Raw genomic sequence first — 27,625 nt, 5'->3', positions numbered from 1 at the left:
CTTCCATATTGCTTTCTAATACAGTTAGACTAGCTCATAATTCCACCAAGATCCAGTTAATATTAGTACCTGTTTTCCACAACTCCATAATTTGTCATTTTCCTTTTTTTTTTTTTTTTGCCAACTTTTTCAATCTGATGGGTATCAGGTAGAGCCCCAGGGTTTCTGTATTTTGTCTTTCTTTAGTGAATTTTTCATATTGCTTTTGATAGCTTGGAATTCATCCTTTGAAAACTTCCAGTTCACATCCTTTGACTATTTAGTCAATGTAGAATGACTCTTCCTCTTACTAATTTGAATATATGTAATCTTATAAATAAGAATATTAGTAGAGAACCTGGTAGTTTTATTGACATATAATTGGACAAAATACTTTCTATAGCATATACTTTGTGTGCTCCATAGTCTCTTACACACAGTAATTAATCATTATCTTCTCATTTATACAGATAGCACATATATTAAATATGACTTCTGCGAAGATAATTTCCTTCCTGTTGTTACCTGAGGAGAGTTTTCATTCACTACAATCTCGGATTGAGCAAGAAACTGGAATAAGTACAGCTTCTCAAGAACTGCTCTTAGAGATGGGCATTTCCCTGGATCCCCGGAAACCTGCCTCTCAGTGTGTTCTAGATGGAGTAGTAAGAGACTTCTGATATCCCTAGAAAATGTGTGAGCCTGATTGTGTTTAGGGTTTGCATACTCATTCGAATTCCTCTTAGCTTTGTCTTTTTGGCTCTTTGAGTTCCTCAATAAGATAACATAGAATGATGAATGTTTTATATTTTGTCTGAGTTACCTTCCTCATTCAGATACACATTTCCTACCCCACCAGCCCTGCTTTATTCTCTTATCTATTCTGAAATACCATGAAATTAGGTAGTTAGGCACTTGAGTTCATAGAAGGCCATGCTTTAGGTAACATTGAAAGCAAAACCTGAGTTTAATTAAGATTTATGTACCATATAAATGTGCCACATTTATGTGGAAGATGTGACTCTGCTGAGCAATTGAAACTAAAACTTCTCATTTATGTATTAAAGTAATAAGTATCTTGACATTAGTGCCTTCAAGTTACTTGGGAAGAGAGAATCTGGGATATCAGGGCTCTTGGAATAGGCACTCATGTTTTTTTTTGTTGTTGTTGTTTTGTTTTTTTCTTTCAGCGAGGCTGTGATAGCTACATGGTATATTTGTTTGATAAAAGCAAGATCGTCTATGAGGGGCCCTTTGCTTCCAGAAGTTTATCTGAATGTGTAAATTATATTGGTAAGTAATATGTTTTTTGTTACTGACTTGAGTTTTGTTTGGAATTGTCCTTTGGTTTTAAATGGTCCTAACTATAAAGGAAAGGTTTATCTCTTGTGACCTGGAAGGGATGACATGTGTGTAGAGTTGAATTCTGTTTTTAAGGTGATGATGAAGAAATTTTGATTGTTACCTCCAGCCCAAACTCCAAAGAAACCTTCAGTCACCAGCATACAGGTACAGGTACTGGTCTATACATTCTATAATTCCATCATCCATCAAATATAGACATCAATCAATAAGAAAGTAGCATCAACAGGATATACACCAGGACATTAAACCAAAACTTTAATTCATATTTTTTCTGACATATTGCCTATGTACTCTCATTCATTGCTGTATTTTTGGGTGAACTGATGGTGAGTTATAATAATAATAATAATAAGACTGATTATAATATCATTACCATACATTAATCATTCCTCTCTCTTCCCTCCCCCTTTTTTGTGTGCATTCTGGGTAACTACATACCCAGTTTCAGGCTTTAGGACTCCTATAATCTCAAAATCTACGTATCTGGTGATGTAATCTGCACCATTTAGTTCATAACAATCCTTGTTTTGTTCTGCTAGGATGCTGACTCCTTCAGAGAGCTTGGTCTACATCTCATTAAAATGCCTTTGCTTGAGTTGGAGACTGTGCCTCAATTCTTTCTGAGGTGACACCACAAAGATATCTAATACCTTAATATTTCTGGTGTCCGCTTTGGGGACCAAGGCTTAGCCCAGTTTCTCTCCCACCCAAATTAAAGTCCCCTTTCCTCACTCTAGCTGGTATCCTCTAAGTACCTAGGAAGACTTTGGGGGATTTTGGGGGCCTCTGTGCCCTGCAGATTCCCTTTGCACAGAGGATGCTCTGTCTAGGAATTTTGCATAAGCCCTTTGCTCATTTTCTCTCTTTATACAAGAGTGTGTGGAGGTGAATGGCTTAAAGTGAGAATTTTTTAGGTTTACAGCTTTTAAGTTGCTCTTACAAAATTAGCATTCAGGACCTTAAAAGGAGATACCTTGTATATTATGTAATAGAATCTGGCCCATATATAATCTAGACGACCAGGAGAGGTAGCTTAATAGTGGCTCCCTTAATTATGACACCATTTTTTTTTTTTTTTTCTGAGGCTGGGGTTAAGTGACTTGCCCAGGATCACATAGCTAGGAAGTGTTAAGTGTGTTATGACACCATCTTTCAGCTAGCTTGTTTTTTGCTGCTGCAAAGAGAAATGGACTGAAGTTTCATAGTCCAGGTCTTTATGGCACTCTCTCAAGATACAGCACTTCAGCAATAGTGCAGGATATTCCTAACCAAATTTACTACAGGCAAAGAGATTTCAGACAAAGGAGATGGTAAAAGTTTGATCTTCTTGATGATCTCTTCCTCACAACCTCCTCCTTCCCGGAGTCCCTGCTTTTTTCTTTCTTCCCTCCTCCCAACCAAAGCTGAATAATCTTAATTAGGAAGCTCATGACCTCCTACTGGATTCTTCCCTGTATCCATCAGAATTCCCTTCTCTCTTGTCCCCTGGACTCTCACCATGATCTTGGAGATCCCCACTCCTCAGTCCCTCCCACACCAGGGGCCTTTTTCTCTCTCCTCAGAGCTTCAGTTCAGTTTACTCCCTCTGACCTCTATCTTCTCAGGAGAAATAGTCAGGGCTCATATCCCTTTCTCAGTGTCTGACCTTTCCCAAGTTAAGGAAAAACTTGGCTGATATTTTGAGCACCAACCAAATTTACTGAAGGCTTTAAGACCATTATTCTCCAATTTGATCTTACCTGGGGAGGGAATAGGTTTGGGCTGGGGACAACAATCAGAATCCCATCCGTGGGACACTGTATTTGATTTGTATTACCTTGTTTTTCTCAGGCAGCTAGGTGGTACAACATCTAGAACGTGAGATTAGGAAGTAAGAATTCTGTGTTTGAATCCAGCCTCAGCTGCTTATTAGCTGTTAACCCTGAACAAATCATTAAGCCTTCTTGTTGGTCAGTCATTAAATATTTTAATAGGGCCTACTATGTTCCAGGCAGTGTGCTTACAGCTACAACTGTGTACTTACACTAGGGTTACAAAAAGAAAAAAGAAATTTAGTCCCTCCCTTCAAGGAGCTTGCAGTCTGCTGGAGGAAAACAAAAGAAAGCTGAAAAGGCTTGGGGTGGGAAAGGTATTCTTATGTGGGCAAGATGGATTCTAATCCTAAAGAGGGCAGTTGGTGGGAAATGGAGAGATGACTGGCCTGGGAGGACTCTTTCTACAGGCTTGGGAAGGAGTGCTTTGCTCAGCCCTCCAGTTGCAGGGCAGAGGGGACTGAGAAGGCTGAGGAGATGTGAATGACAAAAACTGATGCAATTTCTTTCTTTTTTTTTTTTCCTATTTAAAAAACTTTTAAAATAATAGCTTTTAATTTTCAAAATACTTGTGAAGATAGTTTTCAACATTTATCCTTGCAAAATCCTGTGTTCCAAGTCCCCTCCCTTCCTCCTCCTCCCTTCCCCTAGACAGCAAGCAATCCAATATATGTTAAACCTTTGTAATTCTTCTATATATATTTCTATATTTAGACTGATGCAATTTCACAAAATGATGAGTCTCCTATTGATGATGTTTTCTAGGGTCTTGGAGTCCAGTTTTAAAAATGTAGCTGGTAGTGTGCCTCAGTTTTCTTTTCTGTAAAATGGGGATAATAATAGCACCTACTTTCCAGGTTGTTGTTTGGGTAAAGTGAGATAACATTTGTAGAGTCCTTGCAGACTGATTAAAGTGCTATATAAATGCAGATTGGTGCTACTATTAGAAGGTGGGAGGTGAGAGAATTTAGTTAAGGAACAGAACTAAAGTGCCATGCACTTGCACTTATATTGTCATTAAGAAGCCTCCAGATTTAGCTGAGACTAAGCCTTCGAGTGAAAGAATGAGTTGATTACCTCAAGTTGGAGATAATCAGGTGTGAAGAAACTATTCTCTGTGGCATATGAGAAGGCTAACTAACCTGAACTTCTGAGAATTGAATGGGACCTTGCTAGGCCTTTTGAAAGTTTCTATTTCATTCAGTCTGGAACTGAATAGATTTCTTTTATACTTTGATGCTTCAATGGAACTGTGCAGTGTCATCAGTATGGATATTCTTCTTGTACAGGTAATTATCCATTCATGACTTCCTAACACATTTGAGTCTTGTTCATCCCCATCCCCTCCTTTGCCATTCCCCCAAAGGATTTTCCTTTGGTACCAGTACCATGCTCAAGCTGTCTGTCTGTTATTTCTTGTTCTTGACATCAGCCTGGTCCATTCCCCTTTTGGGGGATTACATTTCCCAGCTGATATGTTTTAATTCTATTATATGTGTGTAAATGATCATTGGTTACATGCTGCAGCTTGCTTATGCCCAACATGCATTTTTCCATTGTCCTTTTGGTCACCTTATGTTTTGATTCTTCTTAGATTCTGTTGTTCTGTGGTTCAGAACTATCATTGATAGTTTACACTAACAAGATAGTTGTAAAAAAAATGAGCTTTGTGTTTGGGACCAGTCTGAAATTATTAGTTGGGTAAATACAATCTCCTTTCCCATTCAGTTCTGGAGTTAGCATCCTTAAAACTAATAGACTGATGGACTGATGAATGAGTTGTCCTTCCAGCTGAATATCTTTATCTACCCATTAGGTTTTCCTGTGTGCATTCCTAGGCTGCTCTTGTGAGAGGCAGTGTGCAGAATATTCTACATTCAGTCTCCATAGAACATTGATAGAGAACGTCTCTTTTACGCTTGATTTGATATTTATAATAAAATGATTGTTGAATAGTCATCTGTCATCTCCCAGGAATTCATGTTTGATTACTTCAGTGAGTACTTAATTAATACTTGTTGATGCTTGAGGATCAGTTCTTATGAAGGCGACTTTGGGGATTTAGTTACTATAACCTCAATATGAATAAACTGATACTACTGTCCTCAAAGCTAATGTGATCTGTCTACTCTTTGTTTACATCACTTCCATCTCTCAATTGATCAACAGGTATTTATTAAACTTTGGTGATGTGCCTGAACCTTTGGTAGGCTTTGGGAGAATAAAGAATGAAACAGTCTTTTCTTACCTTCTAAAAGGGGAATGTCCTAATATGTTCTCCTCCTTCTCAGAGAGATAGACCTTATAATGAATCAGGAAAATAACAACTAACAAGAACATCATCTATTTTCTGGGTAATATATGGTGGTCCACACCCATATTTTTCTACCTGTACAGAGAAAGGGGTACCTTTTATCTCCTGAGCTTTATGTTAAAAGTGTAGAGGACTATGACAAGGGAGAGAACTAGCCTTCTGTGTTCTGTGACTGTGTGATCACATCTTACTTATTGATGGTGTTTTGTACTTTGAAAGGGATTGATGAATCGAACTGTATTCAGAGGAGGATGGTCAGGATAATAAGCAGGTTTAATTTAGCAGGCTTTTTTGACATATGATGTTTGTTTGGGGATACCATGGGTGTATAGCCTGGACATTGCCTATTAACTTAAATAGGTCATGATTGCTATCTTTAATAACTATTTGCATACTTCTCTTGTTTGATCCTCAAATTGATATCAGTGGATAAAAATTAAAATAAAGCCAATTTCAGCTCAGTATAGGAAAGAATTTTAGAGCAAATCAAAAATGGAATGGCCCATGTAAGGTGACCTGTATTGTATGATCTTTATTGTATTTTAGGATTTGAAAGTATTTAATATTGTTTCAATTAATCCTTATGGCAGTTAGGCACTGTTATTCCCATTTTGCAGGCTGAGATGGGGTTAAGTGACTTGCTTATGGATAGACATACAGCTAATGTTTGAGGCAGGACTTGGAGTCTTCATCCACTAGTCCAGGCTGTCTCTCTAAGCTCCATGTCACTGAAAAAGACCAAGTGACTGTCACCTGTCAAGTAACAGAGTGGGAGATTGGACTGGATTTTTTTTTTTTTAATTTTATAATTATAAAAAAATTTTTTGACAGTACATATGCATGAGTAATTTTTTTTTTATAACATTGTCCCTTGTATTCATTTTTCCAAATTTTCCCCTCCCTTCCTTTATTCCCTCCCCTAGATGACAGGCAATCCCATATATTTTACATGTGTTAGAGTATAACCTAGATACAATATATGTGTGTAAATCCATTTTTCTTGTTGCACGTTAAGTATTGGATTCCGAAGGTATAAGTAACCTGGGTAGATAGACAGGGTAACCAGGATAGATAGTGCTAACAATTTACATTCACTTCCCAATGTTCCTTCTCTGGGTGTAGTTGTTTCTGTCCATCATTGATCAGCTGGAAGTGAGTTGGATCTTCTTTATGTTGAAGATATCCACTTCCATCAGAATATATCTTCATACAGTATTGTTATTGAAGTGTATAGTGATCTTCTGGTTCTGCTCATTTCACTCAGCATCAGTTTATGTAAGTCTCTCTAAACCTCTCTGTATTCATCCTGCTGGTCATTTCTTACAGAGCAATAATATTCCATAACATTCATATACCATAATTTACCCAACCATTCTCCAATTGATGGACATCCATTCATTTTTCAGTTTCTAGGTATTATGAAAAGAGCTGCTACAAACATTTTGGCACATACAGGTCCCTTTCCGCTCTTTAGTATTTCTTTGGGATATAAGCCCAGTAGTAGCACTGATGGATCAAAGGGTAGCACAGTTTGATAACTTTTTGGGCAGTTCCAAATTGCTTTCCAGAATGGCCGGATTCTTTCACAACTCCACCAACAATGCATCAGTGTCCCAGTTTTCCCACATCCCCTCCAACATTCATCATTATTTGTTCCTGTCATCTTAGCCAATCTGACAGGTGTGTAGTGGTATCTCAGAGTTGTCTTAATTTGCATTTCTCTGATCAGTAGTGATTTGGAACACTCATATGAGTGGATATAGTTTCAGTTTCATCATCTGAAAATTGTCTGTTCATATCCTTTGACCATTTATCAATTGGAGAATGGTTTGATTTCTTATAAATTAGGGTCAGTTTTCTATATATTTTGGAAATGAGACCTTTATCAGAACCTTTAACTGTAAAAATATTTTCCCAATTTGTTACTTCCCTTCTAATCTTGTTTGCATTAGTATTGTTTGTACAGAAACTTTTTAGTTTGATGTAATCAAAATCTTCTATTTTGTGATCAATAATGGTCTCTAGTTCTCCTCTGGTCATAAATTCTTTCCACAGGCCTGAAGTAGACTATCCTCTGTTCCTCTAATCTATTTATGATCTCATCTTTTATGCCTAAATCATGGACCCATTTTGGTCTTATCTTGGTATATGGTGTTAAGTGTGGATCCATATCTAATTTCTGCCATACTAATTTCCAGTTTTCCCAACAGTTTTTTTCAAATAATGAATTTTTATCCCAAATGTTGGTATCTTTGGATTTGTCAAAGACTAGATTGCTATAGTTGTACCCTTTTTTGTCCTGTGTACCTAATCTGTTCCACTGATCAACTGGTCTATTTCTTAGCCAATACCAAATGGTTTTGGTGACTGCTGCTTTATAATATAGCTTTAGATCAGGTACAGCTAGACCACCTTCATCTGACTTTTTTTTCACTAATTCCCTTGAAATTCTCGACCTTTTATTCTTCCATATGAATTTTGTTGTTATTTTTTCTAGGGCATTAAAATAGTTTCTTGGGAGTCTGATTGGTATAGCACTAAATAAATAGATTAGTTTGGGGAGTATTGTCATCTTTATTATATTCGCTCTGCCTATCCATGAGCATTGAATGTCCTTCCAATTATTTAAATCTGACTTTATTTTTGTGGCAAGTGTTTTATAATTTTGCTCATATAATTCCTGACTTTTCTTTGGTAGATGGATTCCCAAATATTTTATACTCTCGACATTTGTTTTGAATGGAATTTCTCTTTATCTCTTGTTGTTGCATTTTGTTGGTGATGTATAAAAATGCTGAGGATTTATGTGGATTTATTTTGTATCCAGCAACTTTGCTAAAGTTGTGAATTATTTCTAATAACTTTTTATTAGAATCTCTGGGGTTCTCTAAGTATACCATCATATCATCTGCAAAGAGTGTGAACTGGAAGGTTTTTTCTGCTGCTAAGATTCTTTGACTCCTTGAGGAGAGTTATGATTCCTAGAAATCCCTTTGGGAAAATTAGTAAAGATCATTGTCCATGACTCAGAGATGATTTTTATCAGGAAATGGGTCATAGAGAAAATGTAAAGCATGTATCTAGTGGAGGAAAAGGAATAGGAACTCCCTGATGGAATTTTATGTGTGGCAGGGTTTTACTTTAGGGCTGCTGTGGAATCTTCATTTGCAAAAATGTAAGCACATTGGAAAGAGAATTAAACTGGGAAGAGAATTAGATTGGGTGACAGCCAGAATTGTTTTGGGTCTTCTGACTTAGCTAAGTCACTTGACTGAACCTCACTTGCTTCATTTATATAAGAGGCAAAATAATCTCTGCTTTACCTACCTTATGGGATTATTGTGAAAATTGAGAGAAAGGCCCTGAGAATACTTAAACGCATAAAACTGTATAAAATTGTGATATCTTATTAAAGGAGTTTGAAGAGGTGGATTTAGCCTAATAGTTCCCAATTTTAAATCTTTTTTTGGGCAGTAATAAGGACTGTAAGACTCAAACATTTGCTCATTCTGTTAGAATGAGTACAGCATGTAAAGGGTAGGCTCTCTCACCCCATCAGAAGGCACTTTTACTTGCATATCTTCCACAGGGCCTTGAACATGATAGGTAATATTTAATTCTGGAATAAGTCAAGCCATGAGAGGATTCTTGGCAGTCAGAACTGGAAAATCATTTCACTCTTCCTAAACAAAGTTTTATTTGATAGTTCTTCATTTCTACATCACATTTGTTTTAGAATCGAGCACCCTTCTCTTTCCTATCCTGCCACATTTCAGTGCTCCTCAGAGCAGGGTTCCTGCCTGTCAGAGTTGACAGGATTTTGCCCCTGTAGTCTTTGGCCTTGGTACTAAGGGAGGGAGAGAGGGAGATAAATTTCCTGATAACTTCTCTCGAACCCAGATAGGCTATTGTAGCTTCCTTTCAATGGCCTTTTCACTGTCATTATTGTAGTTGTTAGTTTTGCTTACTTTCTTCTGTGTCATACTGCTTCTGCTTATACCAAGCCTTTTTTCCCCCACAGTAAAGGACAGCAAAATCCAGTTGCCGGTCATGCAGCTGCGTAGAGTATGGGCTGAAGCTGTGCATTATGTGTCTGGGCTCAAGGAAGACTACAGCAGGCTCTTCCAGGGGCAGAGAGCAGCAATGTAAGCAGGCCTTGTGGTTCCAAACAGGGACGCCACAGCACAGGGGATTCAGGATTTGGGGGTTACCTCAGGCCTTAGAAACCAGTGTGCCATCTGGTAGTGAGACACCAGACACTGAGGTGTGAGGGCTCTGGGCACTGCTGCTGGGACTTGATCCCAGAGCCCCATGGCATCGGTTCCCAAGTTGTAAGGCCCACATGGAAGCAGAGAGGTGCAAGAGTAGAAAAAGCACTTTGGTGTTTAAGACCTAGATTTGAGTTCAGGTTGCAACACAATAGTAGCATCTTATACAAGTCCTGTAACTTCACCAAGATGGTAACTCAAACATCCAGCTTTTCCAGCTTTAAGTTGGGGGTTCTAATGTTTATGTAATGCTCACTGTATTTTGTAAACCCTAAAACACAATTTAAATAGGCATTGTTTTTGTCCTCTGAAACCTACCAAGTAAAACATTGTGAGTAAGTACTTAGTGGCAATATTACAAGGTCTTTATTTTGACAGATAACATTGAGTGGGAAACCTGAATCCTGACTAAGTGTGACTCTTACCCTGAATATCAAAGTGTGGGGGTAAAGTTGATATTTTTTACATCAATCCTTTGTTTCTTCTGCCAAAATGTTGTTGTATCTTTCCCCTGATTTAGGTTGAGTCTTCTTCGCTATAATGCTAACTTAACAAAAATGAAGAACACTATGATTTCAGCATCTCAGCAACTGAAAGCAAAATTGCAATTTTTTCATCAGAGCATTCAACTTGACCTGGATAGATACAGTGACCAGATGACTTATGGGATATGTAAGTATTTCATGTTGTCTAATGAGAGTGAGGGTGGAAAGCACTTTGAGATTGTTTTGAAAGCCTTCTCCAAGTGGAGTTATTATTGCTGTTATTTATTATTAGGAGAATATAATAAAAGAGAACTCTATATACATATACTGGTAGTTGCTTCCTTTATTAAGTTCTGTTTCTGTCTACTATAAGATGCATTTATTTTTATTATTAAAGTTTTGAACTTTAGGGTATTTAAAAAATGGTGATCTTTTAATTCTTGTCTACTAATTGCCATTTGATGCTTTTTATAGGGAATTCAAATTTTTTGATTTGTATGATTTTTGGTAAGGGTACCAGTGATCTATGGACTTCAGATTCTGCTCTTAATAGACATAAAGTCTTTCTCCATGTATCTGCAGTGGTTTGACCTCTCCAAACAAACACCTTTTGGGTTATATTTCTGATCTCACTGCTGGAAGTAGAAATTATAGCCTTGCTGTATTTGTGGCTTTCCAGAGCCAGCATCTTTTTTTTTTTTTTTTTTTTTTTTTTTCCAAAATCACATATCAAAATTTAATTTTTTTTATAATAGCTTTTTATTTTTCAAAATATATGCAAAGATAGTTTTCAACATCCACTGTTGCAAAACCTTATGTTTTCAAATTTTTCTCCCTCTCTCCCCACCTCATTCCTTCTCTGGACAGCAAGTAATCCAATATAGATTAAACATGTGCAATTCTTCTAAACATATTTCTGTATTTATCATGCTGCACAAAAAAAGTCAGACCAAAAAAGGGGAAAAATGAGAAAGAAAAAAAGACAAAAAAGGTGAAAATACTTTGTTGTGATCCATATTTGATCCCTATAGTCCTCTCTCGATGCAGAAGGCTCTCTCCATCACAAGTCTATTGGAATTGGCCTGATTGACCTCATTGTTGAAAAGAGCCAGTTCCATCACAGTTGATCATCCTATAATGCTGTTGTTGTTGTGTACAGTGTTCTCTTGGTTCTACTCACTTGACTTAATTCATGTAAGTTTCTCCAGGCCTTTCTGAAATCAGCTGTCAGCATCTTTTGTAGCATGTTATTCAGGATTTACTATCCTTCAAGTTCAATATGAAACTGCAGAGTTAATAAAGCTTGAATAAACTAGAGATCACCAGCACTCTTGCCATAATTTCTTCTCTGTATGTAAATAACATATGGCACTGTCATTGTTCCAGTGAGGGACTGCACTATGTAAGGTCCCTTTTCACATAGAATCCACCCAGTTAGGAGATAAGAGTTATTCTGATAATAGTAAAATACAATTACCTAAAGTAATTTGTGGTCATATTGGTCATTGAAGCCTCTCTCCTATTTTTTTGTTCATGGCTATTTCTAAGATGACCCTGATTTTTGTTTCAGCCTCAGAAAAAATGCTAAAAGCCTGGAAAGAAATGGAAGAAAAGGCCATTCAATGTGCACAGGTAGGCCCTTCTTTGAGGCTGATTTCTGCTTCTTCTCTAGCAATTAAGCTTTATTTCTGAGTAAGAGAATATCGGCTTAACACATCCACATCTGTGGTTGCCCAGAAATCTTCTCTGATGTTCTGGACTGGCTTTAGATAGTTACTTATTCATGTGGGCACAGGTCACTTCTTCAGCTGACCACAACCTGAAGCTTTTTGTCATATCTCTTCATTCTCTCTAGAACCCTTGACATTGTTCTTCCTGCCATTCCTATGTCTTGCCTTGAACCTCCACTGATGAATGAAGGCAGGGCTTGCAGTACCACTTCACGCCACCATCTCTCATGTCAGAGTCCCATTAATGAAGGCTGCACTGGTCGTTTCTGCACATCCTTTTCCTTTCAGTATTAAAATTGTTCTCTATTTGTTCCTCGCCAGAGAAGAAACTGGGTGACAGATCAGATTATTTTTGAGATGGACAAATGGAGGGCAAAGAACTAAGTGAGAAATTAAACATCTTCTTATGTGGAAGATTAGATTGTGTGTCAGGAAAGAGGTCTTTTTATATTATAAACAAACATTTCTCATCTCTAACTTTAAAGCAGCAAGCCCTCTGTCTCTCTTTAGACCTGTTGTCCTTTGTGAACCCTACTGTGCTTTGTGGGCACAACTGAGATGGGTAAGTGATATCCCCATTTGTCTGAATTAGGCTGGTGATATTGGATACTTGGATGAGCAGATCATGTCCCTGCATACTGAAATTGTGGAGTTGCAGAGGAGCCCTTCTGCGAGGCGTCAAGAAGATGTCATGGAGTCGCTGTAAGAAATCCTTCTCCTCTGGGTCTATATGGGCTGGGACCATGAGCTGGGGGTGGCTGACATTATCAGGTACTTAGATTCTTTTCTGATTATTTGACTTTCATTTGATAAGTGACAGTATTGTTGAGAAGTTGCTTCTGTTAGATGTGTGGATTTTTAGCTATTTCCAATATTTCCAAAAATTTCCCCCCATGATCTGTAGTAGGTTTTTTACTTCATAAATGAAAAGAATGTTGGACTCTTCTGAGTCAGAACATTTGTCCAACACTTCCTGACAATGTGACTTACTTTCTGCCCCCATTTTCTCATCTTTGAAATGGAGATTTCCATATTTTAAACATTCTACTTCAAAAGGTTATTGTGAGGTGGATGTAGGTGAATTTCTTTAAGTGTGAGTTTCAATTTCCATGCCCCTTACCCTAGGTTATATAGCCTGGGGTGCTCTAGGGGGAACTTCAGATTTGCTCATGAGTTGTCTTCTAAGAATTCTAGCTTTTTTGCCCTTATGAAGAAATGCAGTGGAGTTGTAAATCAGCATTTTGGAATAAAATACAGTACTGTACTTTGGCTTTTTTAGTTCTATGTTTTCTGAAATAAACACTAAAAAATGCTCTGTAATTGGCAAGTAGAGTTCTATGCCTTCTTAAAAATGTGGAATGTGACTAAAACTAGTAAATATTGCCTTCATTTGTGGATTATTAGAATTATTTAATGACATTTATCATAGCATGGCTGTAAAACAACTTGATTTTTCTTTTGTAGGGAACAGAAAGCCATTGATCTCTACAAGCAATTGAAGCCTAGGTCTCCAGGTAGGACCCTAGAATCCTAGCACAGGAAAAAACTTTTCAAGGCTAGTGGCCAATTTCACTGGCTGTCCTGGGAGGGTTGAGTTGAAATCTGGGGCTGCCGTACGCATCTTTTTAGTGATGGCTGGGGTTACGTAAGGTTTACAATGCAGAGGACTTGTCACAAGTTTCCTATCTTGGGGAACTCGAGCTAAGTTAGGGACGGAAGACGAACAGGAAACATGAAGTGATGAGGTCTTAGAAGGAAGATGGGAGCAAGAATTTTTAGAAAGCACTAAAATCTATTGTCTGTTTAGGGACATTGGCAGAAACTTTATGTCTCTAGAGAGTGGAGATACACATTCAGATGGGACAGGGCAGGACATTGAAAGCTGCTCACGTGTGACTACATCTGCTGTTCGCTGCTTGTTTGGCCAACCAGACAACGTTTGCTACAAACTAGATAGCACATAACATTACAATGGGAAAGGGCAAATCGCTACACATCTGACTCTAAACTGATTTTGGTTATAGAAGGTTTTATAGTGATTAGTGTGGTACTGAGAATCACATTCTCATCAACTGAAACTACTAAGAGCCAATGGCCTGTAGGTAGTTAACAGAGAGAACAGCAGTAAATGGAAACCAGAAGGAAAGAGGATCCCATGTACTCACTGCCCTGCTTCCTTCCTCTGGGCCTCTGAATGTTTGGTTAATGACGCTGCTTTGTGGCGTGGGCGTATAGAGGGGCTTGGGAGGTGATGGTGCGCCAGCCTCTTACACTGTCTGGTTTTGATGGTTCTTCAGCTGCCCCTGTCCCCGCGTTTGGGGTTTTTCTCTTGCTCTGTACCCCTTCTTAGTGACAAGTTGGCAGAACCTTGCCCTACTTAGGCCCACTTGTTTTAAGTTCAGTAAGCTGTTTCTGTGTGACATAGATGATCTGTGCAGTTCCAGTTTTGTACAGTTTATATAGAAAACTCTGGCCATGGAACCACATTCCATGCTGGTCCTTCTGGGCCTCCTCTTTGTCCCCCTGCTCTCCTTCTGGCCCAGGACAAATCAACTCTCACTGTGAGGCTCCTAGCAGACCAGGCCAGTCAGTCTGCTGAAGCTCTTCCTACCGGTTTGATTAGTTAATAGGTCAGATTTTTGAGATGAAGTTGATATGACTCATGACTTGGTATAATTCTGTTTCACATTTTCTTGCTGCCACTTTTTCATTTACAGGCATCATTTATCTGCTGTTTCTCTCATTTCATCCACTGTTCAATCACTTTTCTCCCATTCCCACAGGTAGTCCAAAATGTAATCTGTTTCTAGAAAACATTTATGAACATATTTATTTATGTAAAACATATAATCAAGAAGCCTTGGTTTATGGAATTTTCAGAACTGATGACTATAACAGAAAGAGTTTGAGACATGAAGTGATTGGGATGTTTGAAGTGAAATGGGATTTGAAAAATACTTGCTCTTTGATAGCAGTATAGCAGAGCTGTGTGGATCCCTTAAAACTTAAGGCATATCTTGTGCCCTTGATGAGTTTACCACATTGGGTGAGATTTTTCCAACTTAGAAAATCATGGAATGTACAGATGGCATTCTGAGCAGCCAAACTAAAGCTAGGGCCGCTGCCTTTGGAGCATCGGCTGTCCTGCTAAATTGGCATATTTCCCCTTTCCCAAGCTCCTGAGCCAGCAGTGTTTGTTCCTTCCTCAAGTGCTTTTAATGCACTCTGCCTTCACAAACATTTTTAAAGAACTTACCATGTCACAGTCACTGGTATACACTGAAAGAGAATGAAACAGCCCCCATGCTCGAGAAGCAGAGCTGCCACATATGCTTAGCTACATATATCTTTTGTGTTCTTCTATACTAAGTTGAATGTAAGCTCCTTAAAGACAAGAACTGTTAGGATTTTTGTCTTTGCAATTATGCCTTGTACATGATAAGCATTTCAGTAACATTGCTGTATTTAATTGAATTTCTCTGTCACGTCCAAGTATGGAAATGCAGACTCACAGGATCAGAGCCCCTGAACCTTGGATCCATTTATCTGGGCTACCCAGGTGTGGCAGATTTCCAGATTTAGATATAGATTAATTAATTTCTCCTGAAGGCACATCTAGGTGGCTTTGTGGATAAGCGTGCTGGGCTGGAGTCAGGAAGACTCTGAGTTCAAATTTGGCCTCTGATACTTAGTACTTGTGTGACCCTGGGCAAGTTATTTCACCCTGTTTGCTTTGGTTTCCTCATCTATGAAAAATGATCTGGAGAATGAAATGGCAAACCAGTGCAGTGTCTGTTAAGAAAACCCCGAATGGGGTCACAAAGAATTGGACACGACTGAAAAATGACTAAATAACAATAATGTCTATTGAAGCAGCATGATGCAGTGAAAAGGACCTTTACCTTGGGAATTGAGAAATGTGCATTTTAGTCCCAAACCTGACACCAGTTTACCACAAGTAGGTCACCAAACTTCTCTCCTGTCCAGTTTCCACTTCTTTTAAATTTATTATCCAGATCTTCCAGATTGATGTGAAGAAAACATTTTGTAAACCTTGAAGTGCAATATTAATTTGAATTACTGTTGCATTTATTATTTGGCCTATTCTAATAGTCATTCATTTACCAAATCAGATTTTGAATTTAAATGGTAGTGCTTTCAAAGTTTGAGGAAAAATTCTTTCTCAAGGCTATTGCTGAAGAGTAATTGGTCCTGCTCTTTGTGATTTGTTACAGATCATTCCTACAGTGATAGCTCTGAAATGGTGAAGATCATTGTGCTGACCGTGCAGAACCAGGATCGTGTTCTCAAAGAGTTGTTTGGTCACCTTAGGTAGAAATTCTCTTTATCTCCCTATTTTAAACCCAAGGAGTTCCAAGCCAGTCCCTTCCAAAATGGCACATATGCTCAGCAGAGAGCAGCATGGTGCTGTGCTTGTATCTGTTCATGTTCTTCAGGGGAATGGGCCTTCCTTCTGACATTGACCCTGGCTCTTCTCTCCAGCAAGTTGTTGGGCTGTAAGCAGAAGATTATCGACCTGCTCCCCAAGATTGAAGTGGCCCTCAATAACATCAAAGAAGCTGACAACACGGTCATGTTGATGCAGGGAAAGAGGCAGAGGGAAATTTGGCATCTATTAAAAATTGCTTGTGTAAGTCATGCTTTGTAGTGACAGATGTCCCTGTTGAAGGGTGAGTAAGGGTGGGATGAGCTAGGCCTTTTTTTTAAGTGTGTTTCCTAATAGGCTTTAAAACTGCTCTTTGATTCTTGGCTCACAATCTTTGAAAGTCCTCCCCTCTCATCATCTTTCCTCCGCTGTCCTGCTGCTTATCCCGAAGTCCATTGTAGTATGTGAAACTTGAGAGAGCGCTGAAGGTCCCACAAAGATGTTTAACCTGCTCCTTTTGTGCTGCCATATTTGTCCCAGTAGATGCTCTTTGTGTAGGTGTCTGCTCTGCCCAGCAGGAAAATCCAAAGGGCCCTCGGAGTACTGGGGGAGGATGTTGGCTTTAGACTCAGTGAATCAGTGGGCCAAAGACACTTAAAGACCTAGAGACTCTCAGATGTTATCCACATGATAAGTTTTAGAAGTTAAAGTAGCAAAATTAGGAGTAGGTAATGATATTTGCCATTTCTTCCTCATCTTTTCAGACTCAGAGTTCTGCTCGATCCCTTGTTGGAACCAGTCTAGAAGGTGCAGTCACTACTCCAACTCCTGCAGGTCTACCTTCAACTTTGACAGCTCCTGTACCCCGTTCTCTGGCATGTGTACTAAATGCTCAGGATGGGTAGGTTTCCTTTTTACATAATTGTAGAATGAAAAATACAAATATATTTTATATTTGCTCTTCATATGAAATCAAGAATTCTTCTCTCTTTTAATTTATTGTGTCCTCATTTCTTTTTGAATTTCTTCCTCTCTTGCTCCCCCCTACCCCCTCCCCTACCCCAGCCAGTTCCAGAATGCAAATTTTTAGAAAACTCAATGGTACCAATCAGAGGCCCAACCCATAGTTAATCAGGGAAAAGGGTGGAGCCACATCACATATAACCAGAGAGTTGCATCTTACTCTTATGAGAGTCATATTATAAGAAAGAAAACTGATAAAAAAATTTTTTTTTAAAGAAAGCAATTTCTGCAGTTCATTCTGGATTCAGTAAATATTCAGCATCAAATCCCACTGTTAATTCTGTAGTACAGTAGAATAATTGATCAGAGCTGGTATAGGAAAATGTCTATCTAGACAAGTTGAACAAGAAACTTATGGTGCTTAAAGGCTGAATAGCCTCTTCTGCCTTCATTAAAGGTGCTTTTTAGGTTCATGAAACAAGGAGATGAACTAGCTGATCTGTGGGGATTCTTCCAGCTCAGATTCTGTGGTTCTTCATATTTAGCACTTGAAATACACACTACTATATAAAAAGCTCCCAAGACTATATTATCAGAGGAAATCTTCGCTTTCTCAGTCCTGGTGATGAATTATGGCTCTAACTGAGGTGGAGAAAGTCCTTTACAAGAAAGTCCTGATTTTATTCTTTTGACCACAGTAACTAGTAGGGCATGAAAGGGTGAAGTCTGCATAGTGGGGCAACTTATTTCCACTGCTGGAGCTTTTGAAATACTGAAGAATAGGCCTAATTTCATTTATTCTTCCAAGTAGAACTATATAAGCAGACCACTGAGCAGTCTTGCTTATCCTTCATAATATCCTCCTTGACCTACATGTCCAAGCTGGCGCTTCATGCTTCACAGTGGGGTCCCTTTCAGAGGATCGATCACTTCCTGGGTGAGATTCTGTCTGGCCCCTGCCGCTGCCTCCCAGGGTCACTCCTAGTCAGCACTTCTTCGGGTGTTTGGAGCATGACAAGGATTGAGGCTCAGGATCCATGCAGGGCCTTCCTTAAATGGCTTCTTGAGCCATTGGACAAAGACAGGTGGCAAATTAAGGTCATTTTTGTGGTCAGTCTGCTTGGTAATGATTGGCCACAAGTGATGGGATGCACTACAGTTCTCCATATAGTTGGGAATGAGACATTTTAGTGCAAGCAGACAGTTAGAATTGGAGTTGCAAGTGTAGACAGAATCCAAATTAATTAACTTGTCATTTGATTATCTGTATAAAAAATAAACTGTGAATTGACCAGAGCAGGTGGGGTTTATCTGGGAAGGCTTTATGAAGGAAGTTCTCTGTTGTGTTCTCTCTGAGGCCTGATTAGCAGGATTCATGCCAAGTGAAGCACTTTTGAGGTGCATGTGGTCAGGGAGGAATGGGAAGTGGGATGAGCTGGAGTCAGGGAGCTCTAGGTTCAAATTCTACCTTAGATACTTAAAGGCTGTATGACCCTGGACAAGACGCCTAATCTCTTAGCCTCATTTTTCTCATCTATAAATCTAGAAGGTGGGACTAGATGGTCTCTTAAGATCCCTCCCAATCCTATTTTGGTCTGTGATCTTTAAGTAGAAGAGAATGACAGTGTAAATAGCACAGGGACCCGTGGCTCATTGTATGGAGAGATGTAGTTAGGGCATTTCATTCCTCAGATTTATTGAAGGTAACTGGTACTTTTGCAGACTAAAAATTATTTCATTGTTGCATTCAATTGGCTGGCATTTCCCATGTTTTTATTTCATATATTAGTTTAATCATTTTTTTTCCTTCAAATCAAATTCAAGTCTTCAACATGTCAAGCAAGAGAAGGTCACAGTTTGGGTTTTTCATGGCTTCATTGTCTATAATTAAATGGGAATTTTTGGAGATTTGCAGTGTACTGCAGAATATCACAGAAAATACTTGTATGTAAAGAAAACTAGAAAAAAATGTCATAAATGCTGCATGTTATTAATATGTTTTTGTCATTTACTACCATTAAGCACACACATGTGAATTTATTCCAAGCAGTTAAATTTTGTTAAATATTTCATTGTGTTAAAGAACTACAGTGTAAACATTCTCTTTGGGAACATCTCTGTCTACCATTCAGACTCGAGCATGAAATTTTCTCAGTGATCATTGTATGTTGTGATTTTTGTAGAAGAAAATTGCAACTACACCTGTGGCTGCAAAGACTATATGGTGTGTGAGATACTAATCTCTCATATAGAAATTGCAACTTTTTAATGGGTGTATGTCTTGTTTTGTGTGTAAAATATTAGAATTATCAAAAATAGAGGTTTGGGGTGGGGTCTACAGTTATTTGCAGTTTTTCATACTTGCAGGGGCCCTGCCCTTCTGACCCCTGTGAATATTGAGGGATGACTGTATGTCTTTTTACTGATTTGCCAGTGTCCTTGTAAAGGACAAAACAAAAAGACACTTGGTTAGCACACATCTGATCTGCAATTTGATATCAGACAGGTAAAATAGAAGAAAACATCATGTTCCCAAGTCAAAGTTTAAATTATTGTCTATTTCATTCTACAGAGAAACTTTTACACAAATAGTAGAGGAAAATCTGAATTATCTTGGCTGTTTGAGTACTGTTATTCGTGAAGCAACAGAGGAACAGGGTAAGAGTCTGATGGTAAGTCTTCATGCTTTCTCTTCTTTGCCCTACCTGGGCTAGAGCAGTCAGTGTATTGGAGAGAGAGAGAGAGAGGTAGGAGACTTCTGTAGCTAATTACTTAGCTCTCTGTAGTCTGGTATGTGGGATTCTTGAGCATTCTTTCATGACTATTTTTGATTGGAATACTTGGGTGATCGTTTACTTGCTTCTCTCTGGTTTTTCTTTGTTCCTTTTGGCCTTTCTGCTGGGTAGATTATATCCCCTAACACAGCAGTTAACATTTGTGTTTGGGAGGGATGCTTGAAAAGCAGTTGTTGCTTTACATATTCTGATATTAGGTTAGTGTGAAAAATACTGTGATGATAAAATTTAGAAAGCCTGAAGTAACCCTAATTGCCCCAATTTTGCTACACTTGAGCCTTCAGTTAACTTCCCCCCTAAATACTTGTTGGCATTTCATTTTTTCATTTGCAAAATGCAGGAGATCATTGGCAAATTCTTTTGAATTGTTGTAGCACTACAACAAAAAAATAGACGTTTCTGACTTCATTTGTCTTTTCTTTCTTTTTTATGTCTGGCTTTAGAGTCTTGATTGGAGTTGGCTGAAGTAATGATGACCTCTGACTTTCCTAAAACCCATGAAGATATTGTTCTCATGTATCCTACAGACCAGAATCTGCTCTAGGGTTATGTCTATGGGGATTTGGTTTCCACTCATTTTAACCTGTGTTAAATTATCTGAAGGTCATTGGCTTTAAAAAACAAAAATGCATAATACCATTTACCAAGTAGATACTTGGGAGCACTGTGAACCATCCTTTTAATGCTTTAAAGCTCACTCTCTTTTTTTTCCTTCCTTAGCCAACTGTCCTCTCTTTTAGGCATTTTTACTACAGAAAGATACAGGTCAAGGGCAGCCTTCTGGAAGTGGAAAAAGGCAGAAGGGGGATTGGGAATAAGAATTTTCCAATAACCTTCATAAACTGGCTTTCCTTTGAGAATAGGATCTTTTGGGGCTTTGGGTGCCAATTATAGGTGATTCAGCGGCAGCTGATGAGAGATTTGACTGGAGCAAATGCAGTCTATGGAGGTGAAGCCCCAATTCTTTTTCACATTGTCCTTTGACTGTATTAATTTTTCCTGACTTCAGAATATTTTCCAGGAAATTTAGACAATTTATTTTGGCCGAGAAATACAGATTTTGTTCACATGTGCGCCGGCACCAAAGACACTGCCACAGGAGTGAGAATAAACACATGTTGAAGCACACAAGTTCTTTCAGAGTGAGCTGGGCATAGGTTTATTCCCATTCCTTTACCAATACCTTTGGTACCCGGGAGAGTTGGCAACCTTTCCAAAGAGTGGGACTGGTGGTGTAAATGTATTGTGTACACTGACATGTATATGTGTTTAAAATGTACATTAATGATGTCATATTCTGCTGTAATTTATGTGGAATTTGGAGATGTGTTTTTTCAGTTCCTACAAATGTCATTGGGTAAGCAGCAATGTTTTCAAGAGTCTTAATAGGTTTTATTGTATAAATTCCATACAGTATTTCAGAAATCTAGAGAGTATGGTTGTACAAAGAAGACAGATGTTTTTTATTACGTGTGAACTAAATGATGTTTTGTGAATTAAATGATTTTTAGTCTCAGTAGTCAAGTTCTTGTGTTGGTATAAGCAATTGCCCTTTGAAATTTTGCTTGCCAAGGTCAGCAAACTAAGTTCTGCTAGAGAAGGTGAGATCTCTTTGGTGACTGATCCCCTAGAAGTGGAGGGGTGATTCTGTCAGCCATTGGTGAGCCAATGGAGTGACCCATCCTGGTGACCAGTGTAGACTCTCTGGTGTTTCTGACCCTTCCTGGTGGCCAGTGTGGACTCCCCGGTGTCTCTGACCCCTTCTGTGGCCAGTGTGGACTCCGCGGTGTCTCTGACCCCCTCTGGTGGCCAGTGTGGACTCCCCAATGTCTCTGATGCCACCTGGTGGCCAGTGTAGTGTTTCTGACCCCTCCTGGTGGCCAGTGTGGACTCCCCTGTGTCTCTGACCCCTCCTGGTGGCCAGTATGGACTGCCCTGTGTGTCTGACTCCTGGTGACCATTGTGGACTCCCTGGTATCTCTGACCCCTCCTGGTGGCCAGTGTGGACTCCCCTGTGTCTCTGATACCTCCTGGTGGCCAGTGTGGTATCTCTGATGCCCCCTGGTGGCCAATGTGGACTTCTTTGTGTCTCTGACCCCTCCTGGTGGCCAGTGTGGACTCCCTGATGTCTCTGACTCCTCCTGGTGGCCAGTATGGACTGCCCTGTGTGTCTGACTCCTCCTGGTGGCCAGTGTGGACTCCCTGGTATCTTTGACCCTTCCTGGTGGCCAGTGTGGACTCCCCTGTGTCTCTGAGGCCTTCTGGTGGCCAGTGTGGACTCCCCCGTGTCTCTGACCCCTCCTGGTGGCCAGTGTAGACTCCCTGGTGTCTCTGACCCCTCCTGGTGGCCAGTATGGACTCCCCTGTGTCTCTGAGGCCTCCTGGTGGCCCATGTGGACTCCCCGGTGTCTCCTGATGGCCAGTGTGGACTCCCCGGTATCTCTGAGGCCTCTTGGTGGCCAGTGTGGACTCCCCTGTGTCTCTGACGCCTCCTGGTGGCCCGCGTGGATTCCCCGGTGCCTCTGACGCCACCTGGTGGCCAGTGTGATCTCCCCGGTGTCTCTGACGCCTCCTGGTGGCCAGTGTGGACTCCCCTGTGTCTCTGACGCCTCCTGGTGGCCAGTGTGGACTCTGACGCCTCCTGATGGGTCGGCTTGTGCTCTATGCCCTTCAAGGGCCAGGAATGATGCACAGCCCGTGTTTGGAAGGGGGCCCAGAAAGGGGAGAGCGGGGAGCCTTAGGGAATTATCGCGGGGGAGAGAATGGGTAATGATGGCAGGAGGCGGCTTCCTGGGGCTCGTGGGGGAAAGGTAAAGAGGTACAGTCGGGGAGCAAGGAGCCGAGGGGCCGATGAGCAGCGAAGAGTTCTCCCAAAGCGAAGATTCCCTTGGGCCTGGAAAGCGGCCCCGCCACAGCCATTGAGGGTGCAGGAGAAAAAGGGGAGCCGGGGAGCGCGTGGGCGGGGCGGGTGCGCGCGCTGGAGGGGCGTGGAGGACGGGCCAGGACCCGGCGGCCGGCGGTGGCGCTCCGCGGTCGTGACGGTGTGGGCAGCCTTGAGAGGAGGACGAAGGAGCCCCGAAGGCGGCTCAGAGCAGAGAATGCGGAACTGTACCCCAAGGCCCCGGGGAAACTGGGATCGGGGGAGATGGGTCACCCCGGGGGGGCGGGCAATGCGAGCCTTCAGAACTCACGGTGAGGGAGCTGAAGAGCCGGAGCACACAGCTGATGCTGCCCCCTCCTGGCGCACGGCGGCGTGGGCGCGGGGCAGCCGGAGGGAGGCAGGGATGTGGAGAGAACGCGGGGCGCAGTGAGGGCGGGCGGGGAGCGGGAGGGAGCCCGGAAAATGGAGGTGGGGGTGAAGGCCGAGGCCAGGGGCCCACGGAGGTACACCCACACGGGGCGGGACGTGCACCCCGAGATAGGCGGGATCCATCGGGCAAAGACGGGGGGGGGGGGGGAGGAGCGGCAGACGGGCCGAGAGCGCAGTAGGAGAGCGCGCGGACAGCACCGCCGCTACCGTGAAGGCGCCCGCGACTGCTGGGAAAAGGCGACCGCGGAGGAGGCAGGGGGCGCCCTCCTCGGGCCGCTGAGGGCAGTATGGAACCGGTGGGCACGAGGGGCGCCCCTCGGGCTGAAGCTCGGCCATGGACCAAGGGAGGGGCTGACAACACGTGGGAGGCCAGGGAGAGCAAGTCTGCCATCGCCTTCGAAGGAGCAGCGAGGAGGGGGGGGTGGTGGGCGGCCTCGGCTGGGAGACTGGGACATAACCCTGAGGGGGGATGAGAACACCGAACGGAAACTGGTGAACATTCATGGATCAGCCCAGGGGAGATAAACTCTTCCCCCAAGGGAGCTTTTATTTATTAAAGCTTTTTATTTTCAAAACATGGATAATTTTCAACATTCACCTTGCAAAACCTTGTGTTCCAAATTTGTTTCCTCCCTTCCCCCCACCTCCTCCCCTAGATACCCAGTATACCTTAAACACTCGCAATTCTAATGCACACTTTTCCACAATGATGGCGCTGCACAAGAAAAATCCGATCAAAGAGGGAAAAACGAGAAAAGAAAACGTAAGTAAACAAGAACAAAAGGAGTGAGAAGGTCATGTTGTGATCCACCCTCAGCCCCCACGGTCCTCTCTGGGTATACGCGGCTCTCTCCATCACAAGGTCATCGGAACTGGCCTTGTTGGAAAGCCACGTCCATCAGTTCATCACATAATCTTCTTGTTGAAATATACAACGACCTCCTGACTGTTCATTTCACTCGGCGTCAGTTCATGTCAGTCTCTCCAGGCCTCTGTATTCATTCTGTTCATTTCTTACAGAACAATAATATTCCATAATATGCATATACCATAACTTATTCAGCCATTCCCCAGCTGAGGGTTATCTCCTCAATTTCCAGTTCGTTGTTACTACAAAAAGAGCTGCTACAAACATTTTGGCACATTTGGGTCCTTTTCCCTATTTTAATGATTTCTTTGGAATACAGACACAGATGAGACACTGATGGATCAAAGGGAATGCAGTTTTATGCCCTTTGAACATAATTGCAGATTGCTCTCCAGAATGGTTCAGTTTACAAAATCACCCACAATGCATCAGTGTCCCAGTTTTCCCACCTCCCCTCCAACATTCACATTCATCATTATCTGGTCCTGTCATCTCAGCCTATCTGACAGGTGTGTAGTGGTATCTCAGAGTTGTCTTCATTTGCAATTCTCTGATCAATATCCCCTAAAGGATCTTAAGTTCTTTGGGTCTGGGTCGTGTTCCTTCGGCGTTCTGGAGGAGCTTATAGAATCACTTATCAGAATAATGTTTTTAAATGTGTAAAATAAAGGATTACAAAAGGAACCAAATTGTAGTAAGGTACAGTTATCAGAATTTGGGGGATGGGTAGAGGAGCCACAGGGGCTGAGCCACTTGCCCAGGATCACACAAGCTTCAAGTTCATGAGGCTGGATTTGAACTTGGGTCCTGACTCTAGGACCAGGGATCTCACTGAAGCAGCTCTCCCCAGTTACTGAGACAGTAAAAGAAAAAGTTCATAGCACCACATTAGGAGCCCCCCGCTCTAAACCCGTCCCTGTCCCTGTCCACCAGCCTTGGAGTCTGCTTGACTCCTACAGAAGCAGCCCATCCCTTTTTCTGCCCGCAGAGCCACTCCTGGTTTAGGCTTTCACTACTTCCTGACCTGCTCCCCCTCTCTAGCCCACCCTCCACACCAGGGCAGAATTGACCTTCCTGACTCCCAGACTTGCACCCACTGCCCCCCAGGGCCCTGAGCTTCAGCAGTTCCCATTACCTCCAGGAAGGCAGTTCAGGCTCTCATAATCTGGGTCCAATCTGACTTTCCAGACTTGTTTTACAAAATTCACCCTTGGTTACTGGGCTCCAGCCAAAGTGACCTGGGGGGGGAGGAGGAGGAGAAAACATTCCTTTCCTCTCCATGTTTTTACCCTGGCTCTCCCTCACACCCAGAAGGCCCTAACTTCCCTCCTCCTGCCTTAGCTCGTGTCCCTCCTGCCCCTCACCACCAGCTATTACTGTGGTCTGCTTCCTGTAATGCACTTTGTGTGTGCTTGTGGGAGAGCATGCCCTGGGGTCTCCCTGAGCCCAGGAACTTTGGGCCCCCCAACCCAGATGGATGCTTTGTATAAAGTATTTAATTGAATATAGGGCATTTTGTGGCTATAGACGGGCACACTGAAGATAGGGAGAGATAATTGCCCACAGAAGAGCATGGATAATAAGGCATCCTTTCTCTTAAAAAACATAGACACTTATAGCCCCACTGAGACCATAGGTACCCTGAAAACAAATAGAGGGGGATACTTGGAAAACGAGAAACACACTGAAGGCAAAGGGAAGGCAGGTCAGTAAGCTGCACACACTTGCATATACATACTCATGCATGCATGCATGCACACACATAGGTTTATACAGACATGCCAATTACATACACACAATGCATGTATATACATGTACACGGATGTATGTATACACACAGACATATACACATATGTGTGTATGTATACACATATACACACACATATAGGCAGGTACCTTGAGTTTACCATTATATGTTGAAGATAAGCGTAATTGAGGATTGGGGGAAGACAAGGAGGTCTGGTAAAGACATAGGGGGGTATGAATAGAAGGCAGTGGACACTGGGTAAGAAAACATTGAGAAAAGCCAACGTGGAGAACTTGGAGCAGGCAGTGAAGATAAAGTCAGGTTGCTGAGGGTACAGGGTGAAGACTAAGTTGGTAAGTCTCAGGAACCAGTGAAGACCATGGAAACGTAACAGCGAGGACATTGATAAATAAAGTCGGGTACCCCGAGAAGCCTTGAGGACAAAAACAGGGCTAGACAGGGATTCGAGGAAGATCTTGGGCAGGTAGCATATATGCTGCTTCTGCAGTCTTAGGAAGCTGGAGACCTTAAGATGCTCTCTTCATCCCTGCAGTGCAGAGGAAACAAGGGATTCAGAAGAGAAAATGAGATTTGAGAAGTTAAACTGTGATTTCTGTGGGTGGGATTTGTTTTCTGGACCGAGGCTTAAAATTTCAGAGACAGGCCTGCATTGGACAGAGTACACTTAATAAATTGGCTAGAGTCTCACAAATCTAATCAGAAGGATTTTGAATTTTAAAGGGAGGAAAAGGGAATTGCATAAGTAGATATGCTCATGTATAAGTATGTAAATTTATAACTATTTAGTCGTTTCAGACTCTTAGGGAATGCCTTTTTTTGTGTTTCCTTGGCAAGGGTATTGGAGTGGTTTGCCATTTCCATGACAGCTCATTGTACAGATAAAGAAACTGAGGCACACAGGGTCATATGACAAAAAGACAGAGAAACAGATGGAGACAGAGGCAGTGATGGAGAGACAGACCGAGAGAAAAACATTCAGAGTCAGATTCAGAGAAACAGACACATGAGGAGGAAGAGGAGGAGAGAATAAAGAGGGAGGAAGGAAGAAAGGGGGGGAAGAGGGAGAGACAGAGACAGGAGAGAGAGACAAAGACAGAGAGACAGAGACAGAGAGACAGACAGAGAGAGAGACACAGAGAGAGAGAGAGAAAGAGAGAGGGGAAAGAGAGGAGAGGGGGAAGTGGGGGAGAAAAGGGGAGGAGGAGGGAGAAGGGAAAAGAGAGGGAGGGGGGAGGGAGAAAGGGTGAGGGTGGGGAAAAGACAGAGAGAGAGAGACAGACACAGAATAAGTTGAAGTATCTTCTATGGTAAGAAGGCAGCTGAGGCATGGTGATAAAGTCGAGAGAGAGTCAGAAATGAATCTGGTAGTGGAGTTCCTTCCAAAAAATACTGTTATTTGGAGCATAGCTGTCTCTGTCCTCAGTGCTTATTCAAAGTACCTCCCTCTTTGGCCTGTCACCTCCGTGAATGAATTCTTGCATCCTCATTGGGTCCTTAGTGCACCTTTAACTCATGTCTTCACACCCTCATTTTATTGGGGTGCTCATTGTCTCCACTGACCTTCCTAGACCAACTGAGAGAG

At 41.5% G+C, this 27,625-nt stretch overlaps 1 protein-coding gene and 1 long non-coding RNA gene across 6 annotated transcripts in view; one reads left to right on the top strand and one right to left on the bottom strand.

Moving 5' to 3' along the window:
• Positions 1-21,613, top strand: part of CHUK (component of inhibitor of nuclear factor kappa B kinase complex) — a 46,478-nt gene extending 24,865 nt beyond the window's left edge. For 3 of the 5 annotated variants that reach the window (XM_074296300.1, XM_074296301.1, XM_074296298.1), the window contains exons 10-21: positions 450-644; positions 1,170-1,272; positions 9,491-9,614; positions 10,258-10,409; positions 11,793-11,854; positions 12,545-12,654; positions 13,417-13,466; positions 16,188-16,284; positions 16,456-16,603; positions 17,104-17,240; positions 19,875-19,974; positions 20,541-21,613. In XM_074296300.1, the coding sequence (XP_074152401.1) occupies positions 450-644; positions 1,170-1,272; positions 9,491-9,614; positions 10,258-10,409; positions 11,793-11,854; positions 12,545-12,654; positions 13,417-13,466; positions 16,188-16,284; positions 16,456-16,603; positions 17,104-17,240; positions 19,875-19,974; positions 20,541-20,567 (1,305 nt within the window). In that variant the 3' untranslated portion in view covers positions 20,568-21,613. Of the gene's footprint in view, positions 1-449; positions 645-1,169; positions 1,273-9,490; positions 9,615-10,257; positions 10,410-11,792; positions 11,855-12,544; positions 12,655-13,416; positions 13,467-16,187; positions 16,285-16,409; positions 16,604-17,103; positions 17,241-19,874; positions 19,975-20,540 lie in introns of all 5 variants that reach the window. The other 2 variants (XR_012487117.1, XM_074296299.1) reach the window with 2 other exon arrangements.
• Positions 21,614-24,008: 2,395 nt separating this feature from the next.
• LOC141553800 (uncharacterized) lies at positions 24,009-26,629 on the bottom strand. Its single transcript, XR_012485646.1, has 3 exons — positions 26,446-26,629; positions 25,411-25,513; positions 24,009-25,128 (listed from the first exon to the last, which is right to left on the bottom strand). It is a non-coding gene; the product is annotated as an uncharacterized LOC141553800 (long non-coding RNA).
• Between the last annotated feature and the right edge of the window lie 996 nt (positions 26,630-27,625).

Source organism: Sminthopsis crassicaudata, chromosome 2, assembly GCF_048593235.1.
Source record: "Sminthopsis crassicaudata isolate SCR6 chromosome 2, ASM4859323v1, whole genome shotgun sequence".
NCBI lineage: Eukaryota > Metazoa > Chordata > Mammalia > Dasyuromorphia > Dasyuridae > Sminthopsis > Sminthopsis crassicaudata.
The sequence above is the reverse complement of the archived record's forward strand: the minus strand, read 5'-3'. Positions and strand labels throughout refer to the sequence as shown.